Source organism: Sebastes umbrosus, chromosome 14 (genome assembly GCF_015220745.1).
Source record: "Sebastes umbrosus isolate fSebUmb1 chromosome 14, fSebUmb1.pri, whole genome shotgun sequence".
Classification (NCBI taxonomy): Eukaryota; Metazoa; Chordata; class Actinopteri; order Perciformes; family Sebastidae; genus Sebastes; species Sebastes umbrosus.
Genome location: NC_051282.1, coordinates 30,002,235 through 30,025,640, shown reverse-complemented (window position 1 = coordinate 30,025,640; position 23,406 = coordinate 30,002,235). Strand labels below are relative to the sequence as shown.

At 39.4% G+C, this 23,406-nt stretch overlaps 2 protein-coding genes and 1 pseudogene across 3 annotated transcripts; 1 reads left to right on the top strand and 2 right to left on the bottom strand.

Moving 5' to 3' along the window:
- The first annotated feature begins 543 nt into the window (after window positions 1–543).
- On the top strand, window positions 544–7,986 carry LOC119502557 (deoxyhypusine synthase-like). The gene is made up of 10 exons (XM_037793618.1): window positions 544–866; window positions 992–1,192; window positions 2,572–2,736; window positions 2,828–2,949; window positions 5,322–5,418; window positions 5,558–5,644; window positions 5,815–5,920; window positions 6,002–6,105; window positions 6,665–6,790; window positions 7,816–7,986. The coding sequence occupies exons 1-10, from the start codon at window positions 846–848 to the stop codon at window positions 7,909–7,911; spliced, it is 1,125 nt and encodes a 374-aa protein (XP_037649546.1). The 5' UTR covers window positions 544–845; the 3' UTR covers window positions 7,912–7,986.
- A 394-nt stretch (window positions 7,987–8,380) lies between these two features.
- LOC119502558 (deoxyhypusine synthase-like) lies at window positions 8,381–21,910 on the bottom strand. Of its 2 annotated transcripts, none has more exons than XM_037793620.1 (10): window positions 21,792–21,910; window positions 20,634–20,827; window positions 18,949–19,110; window positions 18,682–18,803; window positions 17,536–17,632; window positions 17,307–17,393; window positions 15,807–15,912; window positions 15,620–15,723; window positions 13,240–13,365; window positions 8,381–8,479 (listed from the first exon to the last, which is right to left on the bottom strand). In XM_037793620.1, exons 2-10 carry the CDS (start codon window positions 20,820–20,822, stop codon window positions 8,384–8,386), a joined length of 1,089 nt encoding a protein of 362 aa, XP_037649548.1. In that variant the 5' UTR covers window positions 20,823–20,827; window positions 21,792–21,910; the 3' UTR covers window positions 8,381–8,383. The 2 variants fall into 2 exon arrangements, with proteins under 2 accessions (XP_037649548.1, XP_037649547.1); XM_037793619.1 differs by lacking the exon at window positions 8,381–8,479 and adding an exon at window positions 12,748–13,146.
- Window positions 8,832–9,651, bottom strand: LOC119501231 (annotated as a pseudogene).
- Window positions 21,911–23,406: the final 1,496 nt, after the last annotated feature.

Here is a 23,406-nt window from a genome sequence, read left to right as displayed (position 1 = left end):
AATCTGGTTAAATGTGTTTCCATTGTTTTGGAACGTATAGCCTACTACTGGAAATGCTGTAATGTTTACTTGTATACATTTAGCTGAAAGCTGCAGTTTCCTGTTACATTGTAGAGTGACATTTTACCTGCTAAACACATAATGAGCTGGTAATATGTCACGCACTGTTAAAGTGCAACCAGCCAACTGTATATGGAGTAATTTAAACCACCTTCGTCCAGCCTCAGTAGCCTCCGAGGTGCAGGTTTGAGCATCACACTGTTGTGTGCGATAATGTAACTGGAACCATTCAATTAGTACAATTTACTCCATATAAATAATATTAAATAAGTTTACATAAAAAAGCACATTTAGGAGTAAGTCAAATGTGGTATTCACACTTTGATATAAAGAATCTGAGTACTTCTTCCAACCCGGGATAACATATGCTAATTTTAATGTTCAATATTAACTAAATAAGGTAAATAAAATAAATTGTTTAGGAGTATAATCATAAAATAACTCTGACGTATAGTTTTGGTTTTGACCAGACTATATGGGGATTTGCACAGAAATACAGTTTGGTCATGTTTGTCCCTCTGGACGAGGAGGAGAACCTGCAAACAGCTGTCTCTGGTACCTGTGTGCAGCCTGCAGGAGGGGGCGGGGCCTAAACATTTAGCCCCACCCACTTTGATTTGATTGGTCTAACTGTTGAATGTGGGCGGGGTTAAATGTTGATTTCATTGGTTTGGACTTGGTTGTGGGCGGAGGTCGGGACCCACGCGTTGTTTATAAATGCAAATCTTCTCTAACCATCTATCTTGTGTCCGGTGACAGCCGATTACTACATCAGCATCTTCATCATGATCTCTGTTGAAGAAAAGGTTTGTTTTTTCATTTACAATTTTTTGTTTTATGCTCAGCAGCTGGGAAGCTCAGTGAAGGCTCAGATCATCAAGGCTCCTTGGTGATAACCTCATCACTAACATGCTCTTTGTGTCTTTTGCAGAAGAGGATGGTGGCTAAGATCCCTGCTATTGTCTGGCAGTCTACCCATGCGCCCAGTGGTGAGCTCCCAGAAGGCATGACAAAGATCAGAGGCTACGACTTCAACCAGGGAGCTGATCTCCAGGGAGTGATGAAGTCCTTCATCTCCACGGGCTTCCAGGCCAGCAGCATGGGCCAGGCCATCGACACGATCAACCTCATGGTGAGAGGATGGGAAGCTGATCTTTACAAATAACACATTTTCTCATTTTGGTTTGATTTACTCCACTTTTTGAGATATTTGTCTCTCTGATTTCTTCCTACCCAACACAGTGGAGGTGAATGGGATTTCATTGGTAGGGCTTACAGTAGGCTACTAAGTATAAAATGTATTTCCTGCTGAAAATGCGTTGGAATGCTGACAGCTGAAATTAATTGAGAAACATTGCTGAAAATACGGAACTGAATTGTAAAACTGGCAGAGCTGAAAGCTGAGCTGCACGACCCCCCCAAAAAAGATAAAGCTGAAATACATTGTTCGAAAAGCTAAACTGTAATATTGCCAAAAGTGTAAGTTGACATTAACTCGTTAGACAGAAAATAGTTTTTGGGTGGAGTGAACCTTTAAAACTGTAAGTTGTAAAACAGGAAGTAGTATTTGGCTGTAATAAACTTTTAGAATTATAAGTGCTTGGACAGAAAGTAGTATTTTGGCCGAATAAACCTTTAAAAATTATAAGTTTTTAGACAGAAAATGGTATTTAGGTGGAAGGTAGAAGTAGTAGTAGTTGCAATACTAGTAGCAGAAGGAGCAGCAGCAGGAGCAGCAGTAGTAGTAGCAGAAGGAGCAGCAGCAGTAGTAGTAGTAGCAGTAGTAGTAGCAGAAGGAGCAGCAGCAGTAGTAGCAGCAGCAGTAGTAGTAGCAGAAGGAGCAGCAGCAGAAACAACAGTAGTAGTAGCAGAAAGAACAGCAGCAGGAGCAGCAGTAGTAGTAGTAGTAGTAGCAGAAGGAGCAGCAGCAGGAGCAACAGTAGTAGTAGTAGTAGTAGTAATAGTAGTAGTAGTAGTAGTAGTAGTAGTAGCAGTAGTAGTAGCAGAAGGAGCAGGAGCAGAAAACCGCTGCTGAAAGTTTGCAGAAGTAGTTGGAGTCCAAAAATGTAAGGACGAAATAGAAGAAGTTGAAGAAGAAACCTTAGAAGAACAATAGTGGGATTCCCACAATAATTACAACGAGAAAGAAAAGTCCTTGTTAGTCTGGAAATAATTACACACCTCACTGTAATCGGTTTCTTTATTTCTTTTATTTTTGGCCTTTATTTTTCCAGATTTACAGGATTACGGTTTCTTGAAAGAGAGATTTTTTTGTAAGTAATTTGTCGATGTTATAAACACAACAAACACAAAGTTGCATTCACCTGCATTGTATCGGGGGGGAGGCAGAAATCTCAGAGTTGGATATCTTAAAACCTGGGCACATAAAACGAAAACTGTCTGCATGGCTAAATACCAGTAGAGGTAAACATGTTGTTTGAGCCTCTGATCAGTCTGTTTATGATATTTTGTAATGTTGACCATTGTTGTCTAATGACTCCACGCCCACAGATAGAGAAGCGTCGTGAGCCAGTGGAGAAGGATGAAAAAAAAGAGGCTGAAACGCCCGAAGAACACCGCAACAAGCCGGCCTGCACCATCTTCCTGGGTTACACCTCCAACATGATCAGCTCCGGAGTCAGAGAGACCATCCGCTACCTGGCACAGCACAAAATGGTACAAATGTATAAACTCGTCATCTAAAACACTGAACTGATCCGACAGCGTGGACTAGTGTATCAGAACCTGTCTTGTCACTCTGTGTTAGGTGGATGTGATCGTAACCACAGCTGGAGGCGTAGAGGAGGATTTCATTAAGTGTTTCGCTGACACATTCTTGGGAGACTTCAGCCTGGCTGGCAAGGACCTCCGCCAGAAGGGCATCAACAGGTAGATACACCTCTCACATTCACATCCTCAGAATGATGCTGGTCAGGGTGCATTTTCTAATCTTTTTTAGGGGGGTCCAGGGGGTCTTTAGGGGGAGATAGCAGGTCAACAGTAAATGCCACATAAAAGTGTTGTACATCATCTGATAACTGTGAACATGAAGATTAATTTGAGATGCAGCTCAGCACTGTGTGTCAAGTTGTTCCAGTCATGCATCAGAAATAAACATGAACTGATTCATTAATTAAAATACATTTTGAAAGTGTATAAAGGTGTAGAACATTATAATAAAAGTATATGATGGTCATCCCCATGCTCTATTATGTCTCATACATTTTTGCAACAATTTTTGGGTTGATACCATTTGTTACACAGATTTGGTGCTAAATTTAACCATTTATTTTTACCACTGGAGAATTGATAAAAATGATCAATAATCCCTCCAAAATACCACATTAAGACACCAAGACCTTGAGGAACACCGAACACAGAAAAAGACATGCTGCGATTTGGGATCAAAAACTTTTGACATTTTGAGATATTTGCAAGAATTGCATTTCTCAGTGATTGGATGGCGAGCACTGTTGCGTAAACTGCTCAGAAACCGCCTTATTGTCAATCTAGCTAGGAAAGCCATCCATCCTCTGAATGCTCTAGGTCTCTAGTTTGATCCATCCATCCTCTGAATGCTCTAAGTCTCTAGTTTGATCCATTCATCCTCTGAATGCTCTAGGTCTCTAGTTTGATCCATCCATCCTCTGAATGCTCTAAGTCTCTAGTTTGATCCATCCATCCTCTGAATGCTCTAAGTCTCTAGTTTGTTCCATCCATCCTCTGAATGCTCTAGGTCTCTAGTTTGATCCATCCATCCTCTGAATGCTCTAAGTCTCTAGTTTGATCCTTCCATCCTCTGAATGCTCTAGGTCTCTAGTTTGATCCATCCATCCTCTGAATGCTCTAGGTCTCTAGTTTGTGGCTGTAGCGTTTCATGAGGCTGTGATTATCCTAGAGGTCACCACAGGTCATTTTATACTGTGAGGTCAAGTTGCAAACAATTGTCATCAAGACTGTTTAGGGACCCCAGTAGGCAGAAATATTCAAACACACCATTTTAGAACAGTTAGTATTAGATATTAGAATAATTCATACTGAATGGTTTTTGCCACAAACTGCATGTGATTATCATAAAGTGGGCATGTCTGTAAAGGGGAGACTCGTGGGTACCCATAGAACCCATTTTCATTCACATATCTGGAGGTCAGAGGTCAAGGGACCCCTTTGAAAATTGCCATGCCAGTTTTTTTCAGCAAAATAGAGCGTAACTTAGTAGCATTCTTCCCAATCTGCTAGCATGACATGATTGGTACCAATGGATTCGGTTTTCTAGTTTCATATGATATCAGTAATTTCACTCTAGACGGCGGCGCCCTCAAGGAGTGGAAGAGGTTAAGCCCCTTTTCGACCGCCGCAGGAACTTTCCCCCCCCAGAACTGGGAACCTTTTGAGGAGCTCATTGTGTTTCGCCTGCAGGGACAAGCGTCTAATTTAAGTTCCGGGGACATTTTACCCCCCAAAAAGGCCCTGGTCCGGGGGGTAGTACTTTCTGAAAGTAACAGGAACTTTTGTGGTGGAGTTTGCAGGGATGACCATCGCTGATTGGTCAAACACACACACAGCGCCGCTGGTTCAACTCATGTGCGGCTTCATTCATAAAACAAGGAAGTACTCAAGTATTAACATAGGACCATTTTAGGACGAGGGGAGAATATTTCTCTTTGTCTGATAACATTAAAAGTAAAGTTAGGCTCTGCTGTCGACCTCTGAGAGATAAAAAGAGACAGATCACGAGGGCGATGGGTAGAAGAGACAGACAGAGCAGCGGTGCTGGGAATGACATCAAACACTCTTAGTTTCATTTTCCTGCTATGCATTTCATTCATTACATCCAACGTGCATCAGTAAATACTATGCAGCAGTACATGTCGTGGCAGTGAGCAACACATAAGGTTTATTTCTTTTCTCAAAGTGTTTTTTTAGATGTTACGGGCGGGCACACTGAACTGCAGGCTGCAGTGTGTTTACGCCTGCGACCACCGGCAGCCTTCGTCCCGTGACATGTTGCTTTTTCATATGTCAGCGGACTAATTTGCCTAATCCTCTCTGGTCTTTAATTCGCTATGGAAACACAGACAACAGTGGGCTGAAGGAACCTTTTAGTTCCTTGAAAAGTAGTCCAGGGACTAAAATTACCAGGAACTTCTTAGTGGTGGAAACCCAGCTTTATTTATCAGATTCCCTAACTTGTTTATTTACATCTGCTCCCTGTTGAACCCCTTCATCTGCCCCTCTTCCTCTGTCCTTGCTGGATGTAGGATAGGGAATATGTTGATACCCAATGACAACTACGACATCTTTGGAAACTGGATGATACCCATTCTGGACCAGATGCTGGAGGAGCAGAAGACACAGGTGGGTCTCTCTTATTAGCAGTACTTGTTAGTCTGATGTCCTCACATAAAACACAGCTGTGCTGTCAGGATGTTCCAAACTCTGCTTTTATAATATTGTCTATATCATGTGGTGTGTACTTTTTTTTTTTAAATTTCAGGGCACAATTTGGACTCCCTCTAAAATGATCCATCGGTTTGGCAAGGAGATCAATAACCCTGACTCTGTCTACTACTGGGCGTACAAGGTGAGTCCTGGTTCATATTGGTAATGTATAACATCATAAGGGAACCACAAAATGAAGTTCTGCTTTGTTACTCACTTCATCCTGCTTCCCAGCCTCACTAACTCTGTTCATTTTGTAGGTACAGTTTATTTTTTTTATCATTAAATGTTCTGTATTATGTTCTGTTTCAGAATAACATCCCAGTGTTCTGTCCTGCTCTGACAGACGGCGAGATGGGCGACATGCTTTACTTCCACTCTTACACTAACCCTGGCCTGGTTGTGGACATAGCACAAGGTAAAAGCTGCAGAACAGGATCACTGCAGCCGTCTCAGTGTTATCTGTTGGTCATATCATGAATGTGGACTTTTATTGCAGATGTTCGCAGGATCAACAACCAGGCGGTGTATGCTAACAGTACGGGACTCATCATCCTGGGAGGAGGACTGGTCAAACATCACATATGCAATGCTAATCTTATGGTAACTAACTTCATCGAGCACTCATACGTGACGTCACATCAGAAGCTTTATTTGAGTATTTCCATTTCATGTTCCTTCATACTTCTATTCCTCCACAATTCAGAGGGAAATATTAATAGTGGTTTCTATTCCACTTCATTGATTTAACAGCTTTAGTTACAAGTTACTTTCCAAATTAAGATTTTACATGTAAATAATATTATGAGCCTATAAAATAAGATGCATTGTTATAGATTAAACTAACCAACAGTAGCTATATGAAAGTTAAAATGTGTTCCTCTTCCAACTAGAACAGTAAAATGCTACTTTTACTTGTAATGGAGTATTTTTATATAGCAGTATTGCTACTTTTACATAGGTAAAGGATACTTCCTCCACTACTGCGGACATTTTGTGTGATAATAAACTTTGATTCTAGATGGACATTCAGCTGTCACACAGAATAGCAACTGTCAAAATACACAAGGCAGCAAAGCAAACCTCCTCAAAACCTAATTCAACAACAACATGCAACAGCAGTTCCTTGTTCTGACACAGCGTCTGTCCTGTCTCCTTCCAGAGGAACGGAGCTAACCACGCTGTGTTTGTGAACACGGGTCAGGAGTTCGATGGCTCCGACGCTGGAGCCAGACCTGATGAGGCCATATCCTGGGGCAAGATCAGAATAGATGCCAAACCCGTGAAGGTACTGATGATTTATACCAGCAAGACTAATGTCAACATAATAGTTATTATTTATTACAATTATATCCTCAGATAGTGTTTTATTAGAAGTTATTTTGAGATGTATTCCCTTCTTCTGCTTCACTTTCATATATTTCCCAGATGCCTTTTGGCAGCCCCTAGATAATGCACCTCACTAGATAGTGCACCAGACTAGATAATACACCTAACTAGATAATGCACCTCACTAGATAATGCACCAGACTAGATAATACACCTAACTAGATAATGCACCTCACTAGATAATGCACCAGACTAGATAATACACCTAACTAGATAATGCACCTCACTAGATAATGCACCTCACTAGATAAAACACCTCAGTAGTATTGCACATCACAAGATAATGCACCTCACTGGATAATGCACCTAACTAGATAATGCACCAGACTAGATAATGCACCAGACTATATAATGCACCTCACTAGATATTGCACATCACAAGATAATGCACCTCACTAGATAATGCACCAGACTAGATAATGCACCTCACTAGATATTGCACATCACAAGATAACGCACCTCACTAGATAATGCACCTCACCAACAGTTTTGGTCCAGAAATTAGGTTCTATGTCAGTAGCTGTTCATTTAACACACTTTAAAAATCGGCATAGCATCAATGATGCGTGACGTATGACAAAAGGCATTAACTTCCATTCAGATATAACCTACAGCTGACAAACTGCATTTTTTTAATTTGACATTATATTAAATTTTAAGGGAGAAAAATATGTTTGGAAATGATTTTATAGCACATCAGAATTGGTAACCAGGTGAGGAGGAAAAAAGGATGTTTTTAACACCTTTGGCATGCAGGTGGCAGTGTCTGCGCAGTGTTTGATCCAAGGGGCGCAGTGTGGCATCAAAGCACTCAAAAACATAAATATGAAAAGCAGGAAACTGGAATCAGTTTAGTGTACTGAAGTGTGCAACACACAACAAAAATAACGTTACAGATAACACTGCTCCGTTCTTTGTTCCCAGGTGTATGCAGATGCCACTTTAGTCTTCCCTCTGATCGTGGCCGAGACCTTCGCTCTCCACGCCGACAAGCTGACTGCCGAAGACAAAACCGAGTAGCATTGCATTGTATACAATGCAGCAATTGAAAACCTCATTTAATGGGGGTCAGTGGTGAAGGGTTTCCTGTCTTTATGCTTTCCATGACAAGATTTACCTGTTAAAAAAAGCACAGTTCTTTTCTCTCCATTCAGATAGCTGAAATAGTATGGGGCAGCATGCTATTGCATGTACCAAAGAGACTGTCTACAGTATAATGCATTAGGTTTTAGCCGTGCGTCTTTTTTTGTGCATCTCCACATGCTACATCTGCCTACCAAATTTCATACACATATTTCTGCCCATAGGAAATCATGTACATTTAATTGACTTCTTATCTCATAATTTGAACTCTTTATTTCACAGTTTTGACATTACACTGTCTTCGGTACTGAGCTGTTGCCGCATATTTTACTTTCAACAGAAAATCTAAATTACAGAAAGTAGAAACAAGACAAGAATTAACCTGTTAGTGTTTCTAATGAGGCAACATCTAGTCGTTTTTCTTGCCAGCTGTCATCTGATTAGCATGAGCAGCAAAGGTCTCTGCCACCAATAAGGGGAAAATGATGGAAGCATCTGCAAAGACCTAGAAAAATAAATGAGAAAGCTGTGTATTAAAACAGAGTTTTGTTGTTGTGATGACAGAATAAATTAGGTTCGGCATACATAATCTCTGCTTGTTGTAGGTAATGATCCTTTAAATATAATAAATCATTCCATTTGTATTGGGGCCGGGGTAACAAATGAAGAACAGACTATTCTCTAACATTAATAATTGGAACATAACTTTGACATTATTATTATGTAATACGTAATATCAAATACCTTGACGGGTTTAGCCTCTACTCTGATCTTGCCCCAGGACACGGCCTCGTCAGGACTGGCCCCTGAGTCACAGCCAGCTCAGCTAGTTCATTTCTTTGAAATCATTATTCTGATTATCTGATTATGCTCTCTCACCTGTTATGGCCTTTTTTATACAGATCCTCACCACGCATAGAGAAGTCTCCGATATAAAGCGGGGCCAAACACTTGATCAGATCCTCCTCTATACCTCCAGCTGAGGTCGCTAAGACATCCACCTATACAGGGAAAGACATATATTGTAACAGGGAACAAATGTGTAATGTGCTGTTTTGTAGTACGGGACTATACTGTACATTCGAATGTTGTTTCAATAAGGGCAGTTTGTGGACAAGGTTGTAGTTTAATGTCCTAGAAAACTATGAAAAGCTGGTGCTAAAGCTTCATAGCTGAAGAGGGTCGTACCATCTTGTGTTCTGCGAGGTAGCGGATACTCTCCCTGACTCCACTGCTGATGAGGTTGGAGGTGTAACTGAGGAAGATGGTGCAGCTCTGGAGGCAGGGACAGGTGGAAGGGTCTTCCTCAACGTGTCCATTCACCGCCTTCATCGGCTGCTGACGCCTCTCGATCTGTGGATGTGAAGTGGATTATCACTCAGCTGTTTGTGTGTGCACTGCCATCAAGAAACAGAGCAGGACGATGTCTTTAGATCCTTATATGTTTCTTGCAACAAAAACGTTCTCCCTGTGTGCCACCCATCTCACCATGTTGTTGAGCTGCTGGACAGCCAAGCCAACATTAGTGGCCTGCAAGCCTGTGGTGCAGTAGGACTTCAGCAGGGCGCTGTAGTCCACTCCCCGGTTGAAGTCGTAGCCCTGGACCTTTGGTGTACCCTCTGGTATGGGTGCAGTGTTTCTATAGAGAATCCCAGGTATCGGGTGGATGTGTGCCATTTTGTCTGAAAGAACAGTATGATAAACCATCATAAAATAGTCTTGCAAGTGTGTGTGTGTGTATAAAACATTTCTTGAATGCAAATGAGAAGGCGGTATATATTTTTGGCATCATTGGGCAAAACAATTCCATAATAACCTTCCAGCATATTGTAATCCAAGTGTTCTGAGAGACTTCTGCTCCTCCTCATGGCTCTGTTTTCAGGTTTTAGAACGTCTAGCCAGTGACCAGAGAGAGAGAGCGTTCCTATTGGCTGTGCTCCGGCTGGTGGGCGGTGCTTGGTATTTCCTCAACTTGATCTCAACACGGCTGCCGGGTCTCAAACTTTCTCATTTTACAGTTAAAGGTCGCTGTCTGATGAGCCCTACACCGTCCTCTGCTGCCGGGACACGGTATGGCGTGCACGAAAACACATTTCCGGATTGATTGTGAGCCAGGTGAGCTTCTGCGCTTTGACTCTGACTAGAGCATGGTGTGGTGACCGGAGACAGTTTGGGTATGGATTTTAAAAACGCCCCCCCTAGAAGACTTGCGTGATTGTGAACAGTGTGTATTCTTAAACAGTACACTACAAGATGTTTCTGAAAGCATTTGCCATTAGGAGCACCGGAGGACACCGATGATTTTTTATCAGATTACCTGTCTCATGCACTACGATATTAGCGACCGTTTTATAAAAATAACTTTTATAAAATATTTGCTCCATTTCTGCTGTGTTCAAAATAGAGTCCACGCACCGGAGATTACTGCTCCAGCAGCATCCGCTTCAAGATCGGCGTCATCCATTTGTCAAATTTCTTATCGTTTTCTACCCACTACAGCTTTGAGGAAATATCCTAAATTAAGCAGCCGTACTGTTACAGCACAGCACACGAATGAGGCAAAGAGATAAATGCAACTCAGAGCCGAGGCCAGATGGGCAGTGCCACCCCTGATATCTGATTGGAAGAACCGACAACCCACAACACTCTCAGAGATACCATTTAACATATAGTTCCACCACACGTCTCTAGTATAATCCTCTGTGTGCGGTTTTGAGTCTTCTTTATTGGTTTAATTAAAATTTTAAATTAAACAAATATGCAAAGTATATCCCATTACAATTATATAATAACATGGAGGTGACAAGGTAGCCTACAATGTACAGAAAGGGTGGAGCCCCCTAACTGGTTGATCTTGCTGCAGCGCCTCGCTCAAGGCCTGCATCGGTTCGGTCTCTAAAGTCGGGTCGTGTGGATGAAGGCAGAAGACTCTTAAATCTTCCTATTCTAATTCTAGTTATTCACCTCCACCCTCTACAACATGCATAACAACAGGGATAAATTCAGTGTAAGGTAAATAGGCAAAGCATATTTGCTCTAGTAATCACTACGTATCACATTAAGATCTATATGCTTTGAGTCTATAGCTTCCATAGGCATTGTCAAAAACATAATAGACAGAGCCACATGAACACACCTTCTCAATTATAAGGCAATATACTGTCGCTACTAAAGCTTTACAGCGGGGCATTAAAAAAAAGGAGATTTGACATTCAGAAATATCCCGTCCCATCCCGCCCCCCCTTCTGACGTAATTACAGATATATTGCGGATATCCGCAATGTGAATTACGGATATCCGCAACTGAATTGTGGATATCCGTAATGAGAAACCCCGTACACATGAATGGCAAAAGTAGTTTGAATCGTACTAGTCAAAATGTAATTACGGATATCTAAAATTTGAGTTTTGACTGGTCAAAATAGAACTAGGGCTATCTTGAATTAAAGTTTTGATTTGAATTGATAATTACCTGTATGTTTGCTTACAGTCGGATCTCTTGAGGATGTCGGGCCCCGTCCTTTAGATGTTGCTCAGTCAATGCACCAAATAACTTGTGTAGGTGGTGAAATCAGTGGTTAGCAGGTATAGGCAGTCCACAGCTGCTGTAGGCTACATCCGATCCACATCAGAGGAATGTGAGGAGCAAAACGAGTTCCTGCATACCTGTGATCAGGTGAAACGCGATACACGAACAAGACCCAGAATGAATTGGAGACCGGCCGCTATACAAACTATATTCAGTAGATGATTTTATTGACAATGCATGAAATAAAAGACTTTCAGTGTTTCAACAGAAGGCCATAATGAAGGAGGGACGAAGTCAATTGGACGATACGATTAAACGATGTGGGGCTAGACTGCACTATCAGGGAGGTTAGTTAGTGTTGAGCGTAGAAAGAGGAAATTGTCACAAAATATGGAGGCAAACAATGAATCAACCGCCACGATACACAAACCAATTCCAACCAAATCAAAACTGTTCTGCAACGCTCCAATTTACTAACTCACAGGCGACTCAAACCACACAATAAAGCACAAGTGCAAGATGGCTGCTACTTAACACAGCAGAAAGCCCAACAAGAAACAGAAAATGGCCCATTCAGTTGATTAGTTAAAGGCACACTAATAACATCTAATAAGTCTGGAAAAGACAGACAGTACTCAAGTACTGTACGTAAGTCAAATTTGAAGTACTTGAGCATTTTGTGCAGCTTTATACTCCACTTCTTCTCACAGGCAAATATTTCTACTCAACAACATTTGACAGCTGTAATTATTTTTCAGATTGCATTTTTTCATACCCTTCCAGTCCAGTGAAAATAAAATAAAATTAAATTAAATTAAATTAAATTAAATTAAATTAAATTAAAATAAAATAAAATAAAATAAAATAAAATAAAATAAAATAAGTTGGTGATTTTAAATGTGATTTTTTTGTAGTGACACTAGTAAGTGTCATTGTTTAAAAACTTGCAAGACTGGAAGACAGTTCCAGACATGCAGGTGATCCTGTTTGTTGGCTGATACGCCTTAAGCAGTTGGCCGAAAAGTCTTGAAAAAATGCAATCTGAAAAATAATTACAGCTGTCAAATGTTGTGGAGTAGAAATATTTGCCTGTGAGAAGTAGTGGAGTATAAAGCTGCACAAAATGCTCAAGTACTTCAAATTTGACTTACGTACAGTACTTGAGTAAATGTACTTCCATCACTGGTTATTGTGATTGTTTAACGTGTAATTAGAGGCAGCGTGGTAGCATACCACAAGGATCAGTTCTTGGACGAAGACTTTATTCATCAGCATAACATTTACTTTCACTGTAATGTGACAACAAACAACAGACGTTTCTCACAGCAGACACTTTGAGGTGTATAGACATAAAATGATTAATGGCTGCGATCCATTTCAGACTGTAGAGTATCAGGAACTACTGCAGCTACGGAGGGCAGAGTAGAGCTGGAGCTGATGACTCCATGGACTTGCACTGCACACTCACACGTGTGCAAATGTTTCTCTTGACAGACGAGTTCCTAATAAGCCAAAAAAGTCCACTATGAGGAAGATCCATTAGACATCCCAGAGTCTTGTTTCTGTTCAGCGGTCTCACTGACATGAACTGCAAATGTTTCTGCCACTAATAAGGGGAAGATTATGGAAGCATCTCCAAACACCTGGAAAGACACAATGACGAGATGTAAATGGAACATAACCTTGATATTACTCTCCAATATCTAATATATATCCAATATTAGTATGATAGGTACCTTGACGGGTTTAGCCTCTGCTCTGATCTTGCCCCAGGACACGGCCTCGTCAGGTCTGGCCCCTGAGTCACAGCCATCAAACTCCTGAGCCGTGTTCACGTACACGGCGTAGTCAGCTCCGTCCCTCTGGAGGGACACAAAGCAGGAGGATGCTTCATATTATGACTTTGTGCAGAATGAATACATATTAGCGCCTTTATTGTCACTGCACACATTGTACAACGAAATTATCCATGATTTTCCATAGTTATTCGTAATTAATCTTTTTTTTTATCGGTTCAAAATGGAACTTAAAGGGAGATTTGTCAAGTATTTAATCCTCTTATCAACATGGGATTGGGCAAATATGCTGCTTTATGCAAATATATGTATATATTTATTATTGGAAATCAATGAACAACACAAAACAATGACAGTGATTGTCCAGAAACCCTCACAGGTACTGCATTTAGCATAAAACACTACGCTCAAATCATAACATGGCAAACTGCAGCCCAACAGACAACAACAGCTGTCAGTGTGTCAGTGTGCTGACTTGACTCTGACATGCCCCAAATTGCATGTGATTATCATAAAGTGGGCATGTCGGTAAAGGGGAGACTCGTGGGTACCCATAGAACCCATTCATTGAGCTGGAGGTCAGAGGTCAAGGGACCCCTTTGAAAAAATGGCCATGACAGTTTGGAGACGTTATCTAACCTCCTTCATTACCGCTACAACCTAAAAATCGCAAGTTGAGTTAATGCGTGAAAGAAATTAGTAAGCCGGGCGTACAATTGCTCTGTGTTGGAAAAATGTTGGTTGCCCATCTCTGCCACCGTTTGAAAAATCGAACATCAAGACTAATCGACTAATCCATTTTGAGGAATGTGTGCTGTGCTTTTTTTTTTATGTCTGTTTTCTCAATTTAATTAATTTATTATTATTATTATTTTTTTATTTTTTTATTTATTTATTTATTTATTTATTATTATTTTTTTATTATTATTTTTTTTATTTGTTATTATTTTTTTTATTTAATAATAATTTTTTTTTACTTTATTAGATTTTCATTGTAAATACATATCCTTTTAACTTCATGTATTATACACTGCCATATGTTCAATTTGGGGGAAGGTTCCGTGTTGTATGTACAATGTGTTCAATGTTTAAAATCAATAAATATATGTTTAAAAACGTAAACAGTTATTGCACATTCCCTTATTATTATTCTGTCTATTCTCTCGAACACGATATCTCAGGAACGCCGGGAGGGAATTTCTTCAAATTTGGCACAAACGTCCACTTGGAATCAAGGATGAACCGATTTGATTTTGGTGGTCAAAGGTCAAGGTCACTGGGATGTTTTTGGCCATAACTCCAAGAACTCATATGCTAATTATGACAATGTCACACAAATGTCTGACAGGATGAAATGATGAAGCGAGCGGCTGTGGCTCAGCAGGTAGAGGGGGGAGTCTGGGAAAGCCAGTGGTTGGCTCCTCTAGTAGTGTCATTGTTTAAAAACTTGCAAGCCTGGAACACAGTTCCAGACATGCAGGTGAATCCTGTTTGTTGGCTGATACGCCTTAAGCGAACACGCCAGGGCTGCAGTCGTAAAAGTCTTTTTCTCTCAGGAAAGTCCCCAACGGAGTGAAATGACCCAGAAGTATCTGAGTAGCAGCCATGATGAGAGCTGTTTGAATCCTCTAAATGTTAAGGAAAGGAGCTTCAATGCTTCCTTTATTATCTCCTTTGGTATAGGATACATCCTATACCAAAGGAAAGGAGATAACGCCGCCCCACAATTCCTTTGCGGCCGCAACTTTTAATGACTGACCACTAATCTAATCACTAGTAGTACCACTGTGTCACAGTTATTTCCAGTGGTTGAAGAAGTATTCAGATCCTTTTACTTAGGTAAAATTAGCAATACCACAATACGCCACTACAAGTAAAAGTCCTGCATATTATCAGCAAAATAGCATTCTCATTCTGCCGGTCCCCATCAGTGTTTTACTATTAAATAGCTTATTTATCTTAAGAAGCAAGAGTATTTTCTCAACCTGTAAAGGAACATTTGGTCCTTCAGTTTATCAGGAAAAAAAATCACATTTTAAATCACCAAATTATTTTAATTTATTTTATTTTATTTTATTTTATTTTATTTTATTTTATTTTATTTTATTTTATTTTAATTTATTTAATTTTAATTTAATTTAATTTAATTTAATTTAATTTAATTTAATTTAATTTAATATTTTTTTTTTTTATTTATTTTTTTTTTTATTTTATTTTCACTGCACTGGAAGGGTATGATATTTTATACTTTATACGCCACTACAAGTAAAAGGGAATAACTGAACATACTGTATCAAAGTCAAAAATGCAGAATACTTACCCATGAATTAGCGTTGCATACTTGGTGTTTGGCTACGCCTCCTCCCAGGGCGATCATCCCTGTGCTGTTGGCGGCCACCGCAAGGTTGTTCAACTTTGCAATATCTGGAATCAAATGTATTGATTGTGTAAGAACAACTGATACCACAGAGACACGTTAAGTTAAGCAGAGATGAGGGCTGTTTGACCTTCAACTATGTCCACTATGAAGCCGGGGTTCTCAGCCGAGAGGAGGTAGAACAAGTCTCCTATGGCGCCGTCGGTCAGGGCAGGGCAGAACACCGGGATGTTATTCTGAAACAGACATCAGATCAGTGCTCAGTGACGGCACACATCTGGACCCACATGTGTCTCATATTACAAGATGCAGTCTGTTTGCAGGTCCACATGCCTGTTAACAAATCACACTTGTTTTGGTTCAGACACTATCTCTCTATTTACCCTCCCAACATACAAATAAGCCTCGCTACCTGGTTAAAATATAAACTAGAGGAGGAAACAAAGGCCCAATTCCAAATGTGTATTATATATATATATATATATATATATAATACACACAACATATATTTATTATTGTTTACCCCTATCAGCAGCTATGACCCCATCATTTATTATATCTTCAACTGTGCAATACTGACTAAACCAGGGGTCAGTAACCTGCGTCTCTTCAGCTCCTCTCCAGTGGCTCCCTGTGGATTTTAAAAAATGGAAATGAATAAGTGTTTTTTGTTTACATTTTCATTTTTATTTATCATTGTTGTAGGTCTATGGTACGACGGTACGACGGAGTATTAGGGTCACATTGACGGGAGATTTCAAGAATTAAGTCATATTATTACGAGAATAAAGTCATAATATTATAAAGTAGTCATTTTCCGTGTTATATACTTTTTTTCTCGTGAAGTTATGACTTTATTCTCGTAATATCACGACTTTTCTTTTCTCGTAAACTTCTGACTTTATTCTGGAAATCTCAGATGTTTTTTCCCTCAATGTGGCCCTAATACTCCGCCGTACATCTGCTCTTTGGCCCTCACTGCATTAGACTTATATACTATATACTTAGACTATAAACTGTGTTACCTTCATCACAATGATCAAATGTTTTGCGGCTCCAGACAGATTATTATTTTATTTTTTTTCCCTAAAATGGCTCTTTTGACAGTAAAGGTCACTGACCCCTGGACTAAAAGGTACAATAATTCAGCTGTGCAATAATCCGGTTTACTCCGGCATTAACACTGCATTTATTTATACAGAACATTTAAACTAATATTATTATTATTATTCTAGTGTTAATATTCTTAACACTTGTCTTGCATTTTTATAAATGCATGCATTTATATTATTTGCATAGGTCCTATTTTTTCAGCATTATTATTTGCACTGTTTTTATACATATTTCTTATTTATATTATTTTCTTATGATTTCTCTATTTTTTATATATTTATATTTATATTCTAGAACGGGAGCAAAACATAACAACATTTTCCCCGGGGATTAATAAAGTATTTCTGATTCTGATATTTCTTTATTTCCTTGCCGTAGAGAGGGAAGACCGTCCACAGTAACAGGATGCTCAATAGTCGCCAATAACAGGATGTTGTCCCTGCCGTTGGTTTAGTAAAACAGTTGGTTGAATTGTTCTAGTTGTATGAACAGCAGCCGGATGTTTACAAGGACTCACCTTGTAGGCCCAGTTGTAAACAGATTCAGGGTTGTTGATCTCTTTGCCCAGTCGATGGATCACCTTAGATGGAGTCCAGCGAGTGCCCTGGTAGAAAAAAACATCACCATAAAGTAAAACTTGAAACGGATTTTGATTAGTTTAGCGGAAATTTTAGGTATCAAAATAATAAGGTGTTATTTTAATTTTTAACAGGTAGACAAATAGTTCAAAATAGAGTCCAACGCACCTGAGATTTCTGCTCCTGCAGCATCTGCTTCAAGATCGGCGTCATCCATTTGTCAAATTTCTCATAGTTTTCTTCGGGCATCAGAGTGTTTCCACCCCTGTAATGACACAAAGAGACTATATGATATGATGGAATATGATGTATGACTATACTAGAAGCTGCAGGTCAAAGGTCATCCTTCAAGCTGCAGGCGCTCTCATGCTCGTTCTGAGTCTGAGCAGCAAACCCATAAATCTGTTTATCTGTCAGTTTGTCTTTCTAGTTAGTTAGCTGTAGTCAGCTAGCCCAACTTGTTGCATTAGTTAACTGAGGGTTTTCTTTGTTTCCTCCACCTTAGTTTAGTGTGTTTATTTTCACAATGGCATTTGTGTGTGTGTGTGTGTGTGTGTGTGATGAACGGGTGAAATCAACACAGTGAATTACACAAAATCCCACCGTCAGAATTAATCCAACACACTGACTGTCTCTCTCACTCGCTCTCTTCTTCACCGTCTCCTCCTGCTGAAGATAAATTAACGGAAAGCAGCCGATACCGGAGGTTTGTGGGCCTCTAACAGGTCCGAACGACGAGAAGAGCACAACTTTTCAGCTCAAGAGAAAACCAGAGAAAAGTCCCGTTAGAGAAATAAACAAATCTCAGTGCAGCCCGGTGCGGTGTTGGTGCTGGAGCTGAGGAGAGAGCGGCCGGTGTTGGTGGACGGTGCTCCTCCAAAACGTCCCGAATCTTCTCTGCGGTGCAGCAGCAACCAGACGGCCGCCTCGCCAGGAGGAGACGGTGAAGAAGAGAGCGAGTGAGAGAGAGAGATGATGTGTTGCGCTAATTCTTGTCTCATTTGTGGTGAACTGGGTTGAAAAATGATGCAATCTGGTTGCCATGGTAATGAATTACGTCTGACCACATTAACCACACCCCCATTCAAAACAGGAAGTAAAACTGGCTTTAAGAGAGGACAAAGTTCATCCAAATACCACAAACAAAGGAGCCCATTATACAATAATGAAAACGTAGAATAGTTATTAATATTGTATTGTGCTAATAGATCCCCCTAAATGTCACACACTGTTCCTTTAAAGGAGTTTTTCTTTATTTTATTTCAGCCAAATTCGCAAGGTATCATATTCTGATTATCTGACATGTTTTCTCACCTGTTGAGGCCTCTTTTATACAGATCCTTGCCAGGCATAGTAAATTCTCCTACGTAAACCGGGCCCAAACACTTGATCAGATCCTCCTCTATACCTCCAGCTGTGGTCACTAAGACATCCACCTACACAGAGAAGGAAATATATTGTATTAGGGAACAAATGTAATGTGTATAGTGCTGTTTTATAGTACAAAATGTATTGCAAGTGTATTGCTTCAACATAAAATCATATATTTCTATTGATTTGTGTATTTGAAGAGGGTCGTACCATCCTGTGTTCTGCGAGGTAGCGGATACTCTCCCTGACTCCACAGCTGATGAGGTTGGAGGTGTAACTGAGGAAGATGGTGCAGCTCTGGAGGCAGGGGCAGGTGGACGGATCCTCAACGAGTCCGTTCACCGTCTTCAACGGCTGCTGACGTCTCTTGATCTGTGGATGTGGAGCACGTTGTAGAGTTCAAGTTTTTTTTTTTTTTTTTTTAAGAACACAATCTCAAAAAAATCTATTTAAAATGCTTTGCAGAGTAATAAAAAACTGGATGTGCTCACACATAAACTCAACGAATTACAAGATAAACTAAATAAATATGTCTTGAGTTTATTCTTAAAGGGACAGTGTGTGGGATTTGGCACCATCTAGTGGTGTGGTTGCAGATTGCAACCAGCTGAGTACCCCTCTGCTCACTTCCCCCTCTCCAAGACTGTGGTAACGTGAGTAAAACCGTGGTGACACCATTCGCCTCGCTCGAAGGTCATCCTTACCATAATAACACTACTTTAGGAACAACGGAAGTCAGACGGCGGCTGGCGGTACCACGATTTCACACTCTGCGGCTCCCGTTACCGCAGTTTCACAAGTGTGTCGGAGATCTACGGTGGCCTTTAGGTAACGTAAAAACGCAAAAGACTCCCGCTAGATCCAGTGTTTGGTTTGTCCGTTCTGTAGAAACATGGCGGACCCCGTGAAGACGACCTGTTATCAGGCCATTAAAAAGGTGTTATCAGTCGCTATAAGCACCATAGATGTGGGTGAATAGGGGCCTACTACGTAGTAAAAGCGAAAGTGAAACTTAAAAGCAACACGTTCTAATATGTAAAACTAAATGAAACGTCACAGTTTTAACACAAACATAAAGGCTTCTTTAGGTTTATGCAACAAAACTACAACTTCTTTAGGTTTAGACAACAAAACTACAACTTCTTTAGGTTTATTCAAGAAAACTACAACTTCTTTAGGTTTATGCAACAAAACTACATCTTCTTAAGGTTTAGACAACAAAACTACAACTTCTTTATGTTTATGCAACAAAACTACAACTTCATTAGGTTTAGGCAACAAAACTACAACTTCTTTAGGTTTAGGCAACAAAACTACAACTTCATTAGGTTTAGGCAACAAAACTACAACTTCTTTAGGTTTAGGCAACAAAAACAATTGTTAAGTTTAGGGAAAAACATTGTGTTTTGGGTTAAAATAACTACAAACATATTGTTCGTTTCACACAGGATGCAAACTCCAGTCTCCAGGGTGAAAACCCTGTGTTTTGACAATAATAAAAACTCAAATCATCAGTCAGGCTGTTCGATACTTTAGGACCGTAAGCACTGAATGCTTTATTGCAAGATTTTAATTGAACTCCAGATCACCACAAACCTGTGGCCTCTGAGCTTTTGCACCCAACCCTAAGATTTCAGTCTTTGTTGAGCTGCAGGAAATTTCACAATACCTGGTGATTGATGCCATTCAAGCAGTTGAACAGCCAATAAGTGCTCATGTTTATTATATATTTGTTATATATTAACAAATGAAACAGAAGAGGTCCATGCACAGTCATGTGGTTCAGTTTAACAATCATTAATGCAGCTGTTTGTACATATATGCACTGCTGCTATAAAGCACAACAACGCCTGATGCTCCCTGCAGCAGTTCTCCCTGTGCGCCACCCATCTCACCATGTTGTGGATCTCCTGGACAGCCAAGCCAAAGTTGGTAGCCTGGAAGCCTGTGGTGCGGTAGGACTTCAGAAGGGCGCTGTAGTCCACTCCCTTGTTGAAGTCGTAGCCCTGGATCTTTGGCATATCCTCTGGTACGGGTTCTTGGTTTCTGTAGATATCCCCTGGTATCGGGTGGATGTGTGCCATTTTGTCTGAAGGACCAAGATAATAAGATGCACCGTCATACATTAACCCCGACACACTTCAAACCAGTGAGACGACCACAGAGCAAAATAGAAATACAGACATCTCTTACTTGAAGTGACCAAAGCTGTTCTAACTTTGGAGAAAAGCTTTGCTCTCATGTAAGATCCCATTGCTTATCGTGAGAAGCTGATTGAGAAATAGAGTTGATCCTCTGAACTCCACGCAGGCTTTAAGACATGCTTGAAATAAGGTGTGTCTGACATGAGTTCCACAAACACGTTCAAATGCTTTGTTAAAAAATGTAAATGTATATTTATTCTCCTTTCTCTACTTGAATAATCCAGAATATCTTGCATGAATATGCAAATATTGTTAATTTCAGAATCAGAAGTTTCAGATATCAGGTGAGCACGGAGAAACTTTCCTCCTCCGGCAGATGAATGTGAAAACAAACATCTTTTTGCACATTGAAGGTCAAACATCCATTAAGTGAAGTAACAATAAGCATAATAAGTAGTCTGTATTAATGACTAAATAAGCAAAATACAAAGTTAAAGTTCGGGAGGTGGGGGGGATCTTTAGCTATTATTTATTAAGAGTTGAGACTGAGACTAAAAAAACTCAGTTTATCTTCTTAATCAGAATAAAAAGCTTTTTATTATTGCTAGCACATTATTATTATGCAATTATTTGCATCATTGCCGTCCTGACATTTTTAATCCTGGTTAAGTGCTGTAATAATAACATTTAATATAATAAATAATATAATAAATAAACAATAATAATACAGATTATATATATAATAATAATAATAATACAAATTATAATAATAATATATTATATTATATATAATAACAAATTATAATAAATAAAATAGATTATTAATATTATTATTAAAAAGCTGACGTGGCATTTAGAAATAATTATCTGCACTATTCTGGTCTGTTTGTAGGTAGATTATAACATTACCTGTCTGGTTTGCTGGCAGAGGATTTCTTAAGGATGTACAGTAGGTCCGGTCCGTCCTTTGAACGTTACTCCAGGAACTGATGAGACCTGCTATAAGCGTTCCTTTATAAGAGCAGGAGAGGGTGGAGTGGCCTGAGCAGGAAGTCCAGACCTGCAGCATCTCAACAGGCCCAGCCTCTTTCAGTCACCTCTCAGCTGTCTAGATATGTTTGCATGTCCCACTCTAAACATTTTTGTATTTTGATGCAGATTTAGATGCATCATTTGCATAGTAAGGGGGGTCAGATTGGCATAAAATGAACAGGTGATCCACATTATCAGGGCAAGCTACATTTGAATATGCATCATTTTCATTTTCTCTATCAGCTCTACAGAGCAGCTTGTTGTCGAGCAGGTTATGAAGGAGCAGTTACTACTTATTATTGTGGTGTGTACGGATCAAAATCTCATAAAGTAATTAAATATGTTTCAACATTGGACCCAGTTTTGTTGGCAAAACCGTTTGAATTCATCAGTATCATGTGTAAACAGGTTAGAGAAAGGAAAAAAAGAGTGAAAAGTGTATAAAGTGCTCATGTCCGTGTGCTAAAATAACCTTTACAAAGGGAAAGATAAGGTTGAATTTATGATGTTCATAATGTCTATGTACTGTAGTGTAACTCTATGTCTGACTCACCGCCCTTATATTTCCAAACAGCACTAACTAGAGACAATCCTATGATGGGATCGCACCATATAACAACCACATAATATTTCACTGTACACCAGACACATAATTGCAGTCTAAACATATACCAAAACATGACAGTAATTACTCAATTACATGTGTTCTTAAACTAAAGATGGATCATTATCAGATTTGTTTCTCACTGGGAGAGCAAATTGCACCGTGACTGTAGCGGCTGCAACTTTACAAAAAGGATTTCTTAAATTTCTATATATACATATATATATACATATATACATATATATATATATATATATTATATATAATATTTATATATATAATATTTATATATACATATATATATACACATATATATAATATTTATATATATATAATATTTATATTATATATATATAATATTTATATATATATATAATATTTATATATATATATATAAATATTACTCACCAGACGGTCATTTTTTTAAATGTTTGCTTGTTAAAGTTCCTGTTCTTTCCATTTAATCACATCACATGTGTTTGAATCACAAGAATACGCACAAAGGCAATTATAATAATTTACATATTGCACATTTCATTACAGGTAACTCAATGTGTTTGATATTTAAATCCCTGCAGCAACAAGTAACATGTATATAAAGAAATTAAAAATGCATCAAATGGTGAAAGTAAAAATGTGCTGCATAGGGAGGGCATTGTCAGTGCTAGACTTGAGGAGTTTAAGGTCACAAATTAGAACAGAGAAGGAGGGAAACATTTAATGTCACCAAAAAACGCGTCCTCAAAGACGGTTCCTACTGAAGTGTCACCTCCCAGACAAAGAATGCACAGACAGCGCTCCCACCGATACGTGCCAGTTACCTGTCACATCAGTTATCGTTCAAGACTTTCACGGTGACTCAGGACACAAGGCAATATTGATATAAAA

Bases quoted from the DNA above. Each gene is read 5' to 3' on its own strand.
- LOC119502557 (XM_037793618.1), top strand. From the start codon at position 846: ATGATCTCTGTTGAAGAAAAG. The intron at 5,645-5,814 runs GTGAGTCCTGGT...GTTCTGTTTCAG, and splicing joins TCTACTACTGGGCGTACAAG to AATAACATCCCAGTGTTCTG. The intron at 6,791-7,815 runs GTACTGATGATT...CTTTGTTCCCAG, and splicing joins TAGATGCCAAACCCGTGAAG to GTGTATGCAGATGCCACTTT.
- LOC119502558 (XM_037793619.1), bottom strand. From the start codon at position 20,822: ATGGCACACATCCACCCGATACCAGGGGATATCTACAGAAACCAAGAA. The intron at 17,633-18,681 runs GTGAGAAAACAT...GTGTCATTACAG, and splicing joins TATAAAAGAGGCCTCAACAG to GGGTGGAAACACTCTGATGC. The intron at 15,724-15,806 runs GTCAAACAGCCC...ATTTGATTCCAG, and splicing joins CATAGTGGACATAGTTGAAG to ATATTGCAAAGTTGAACAAC.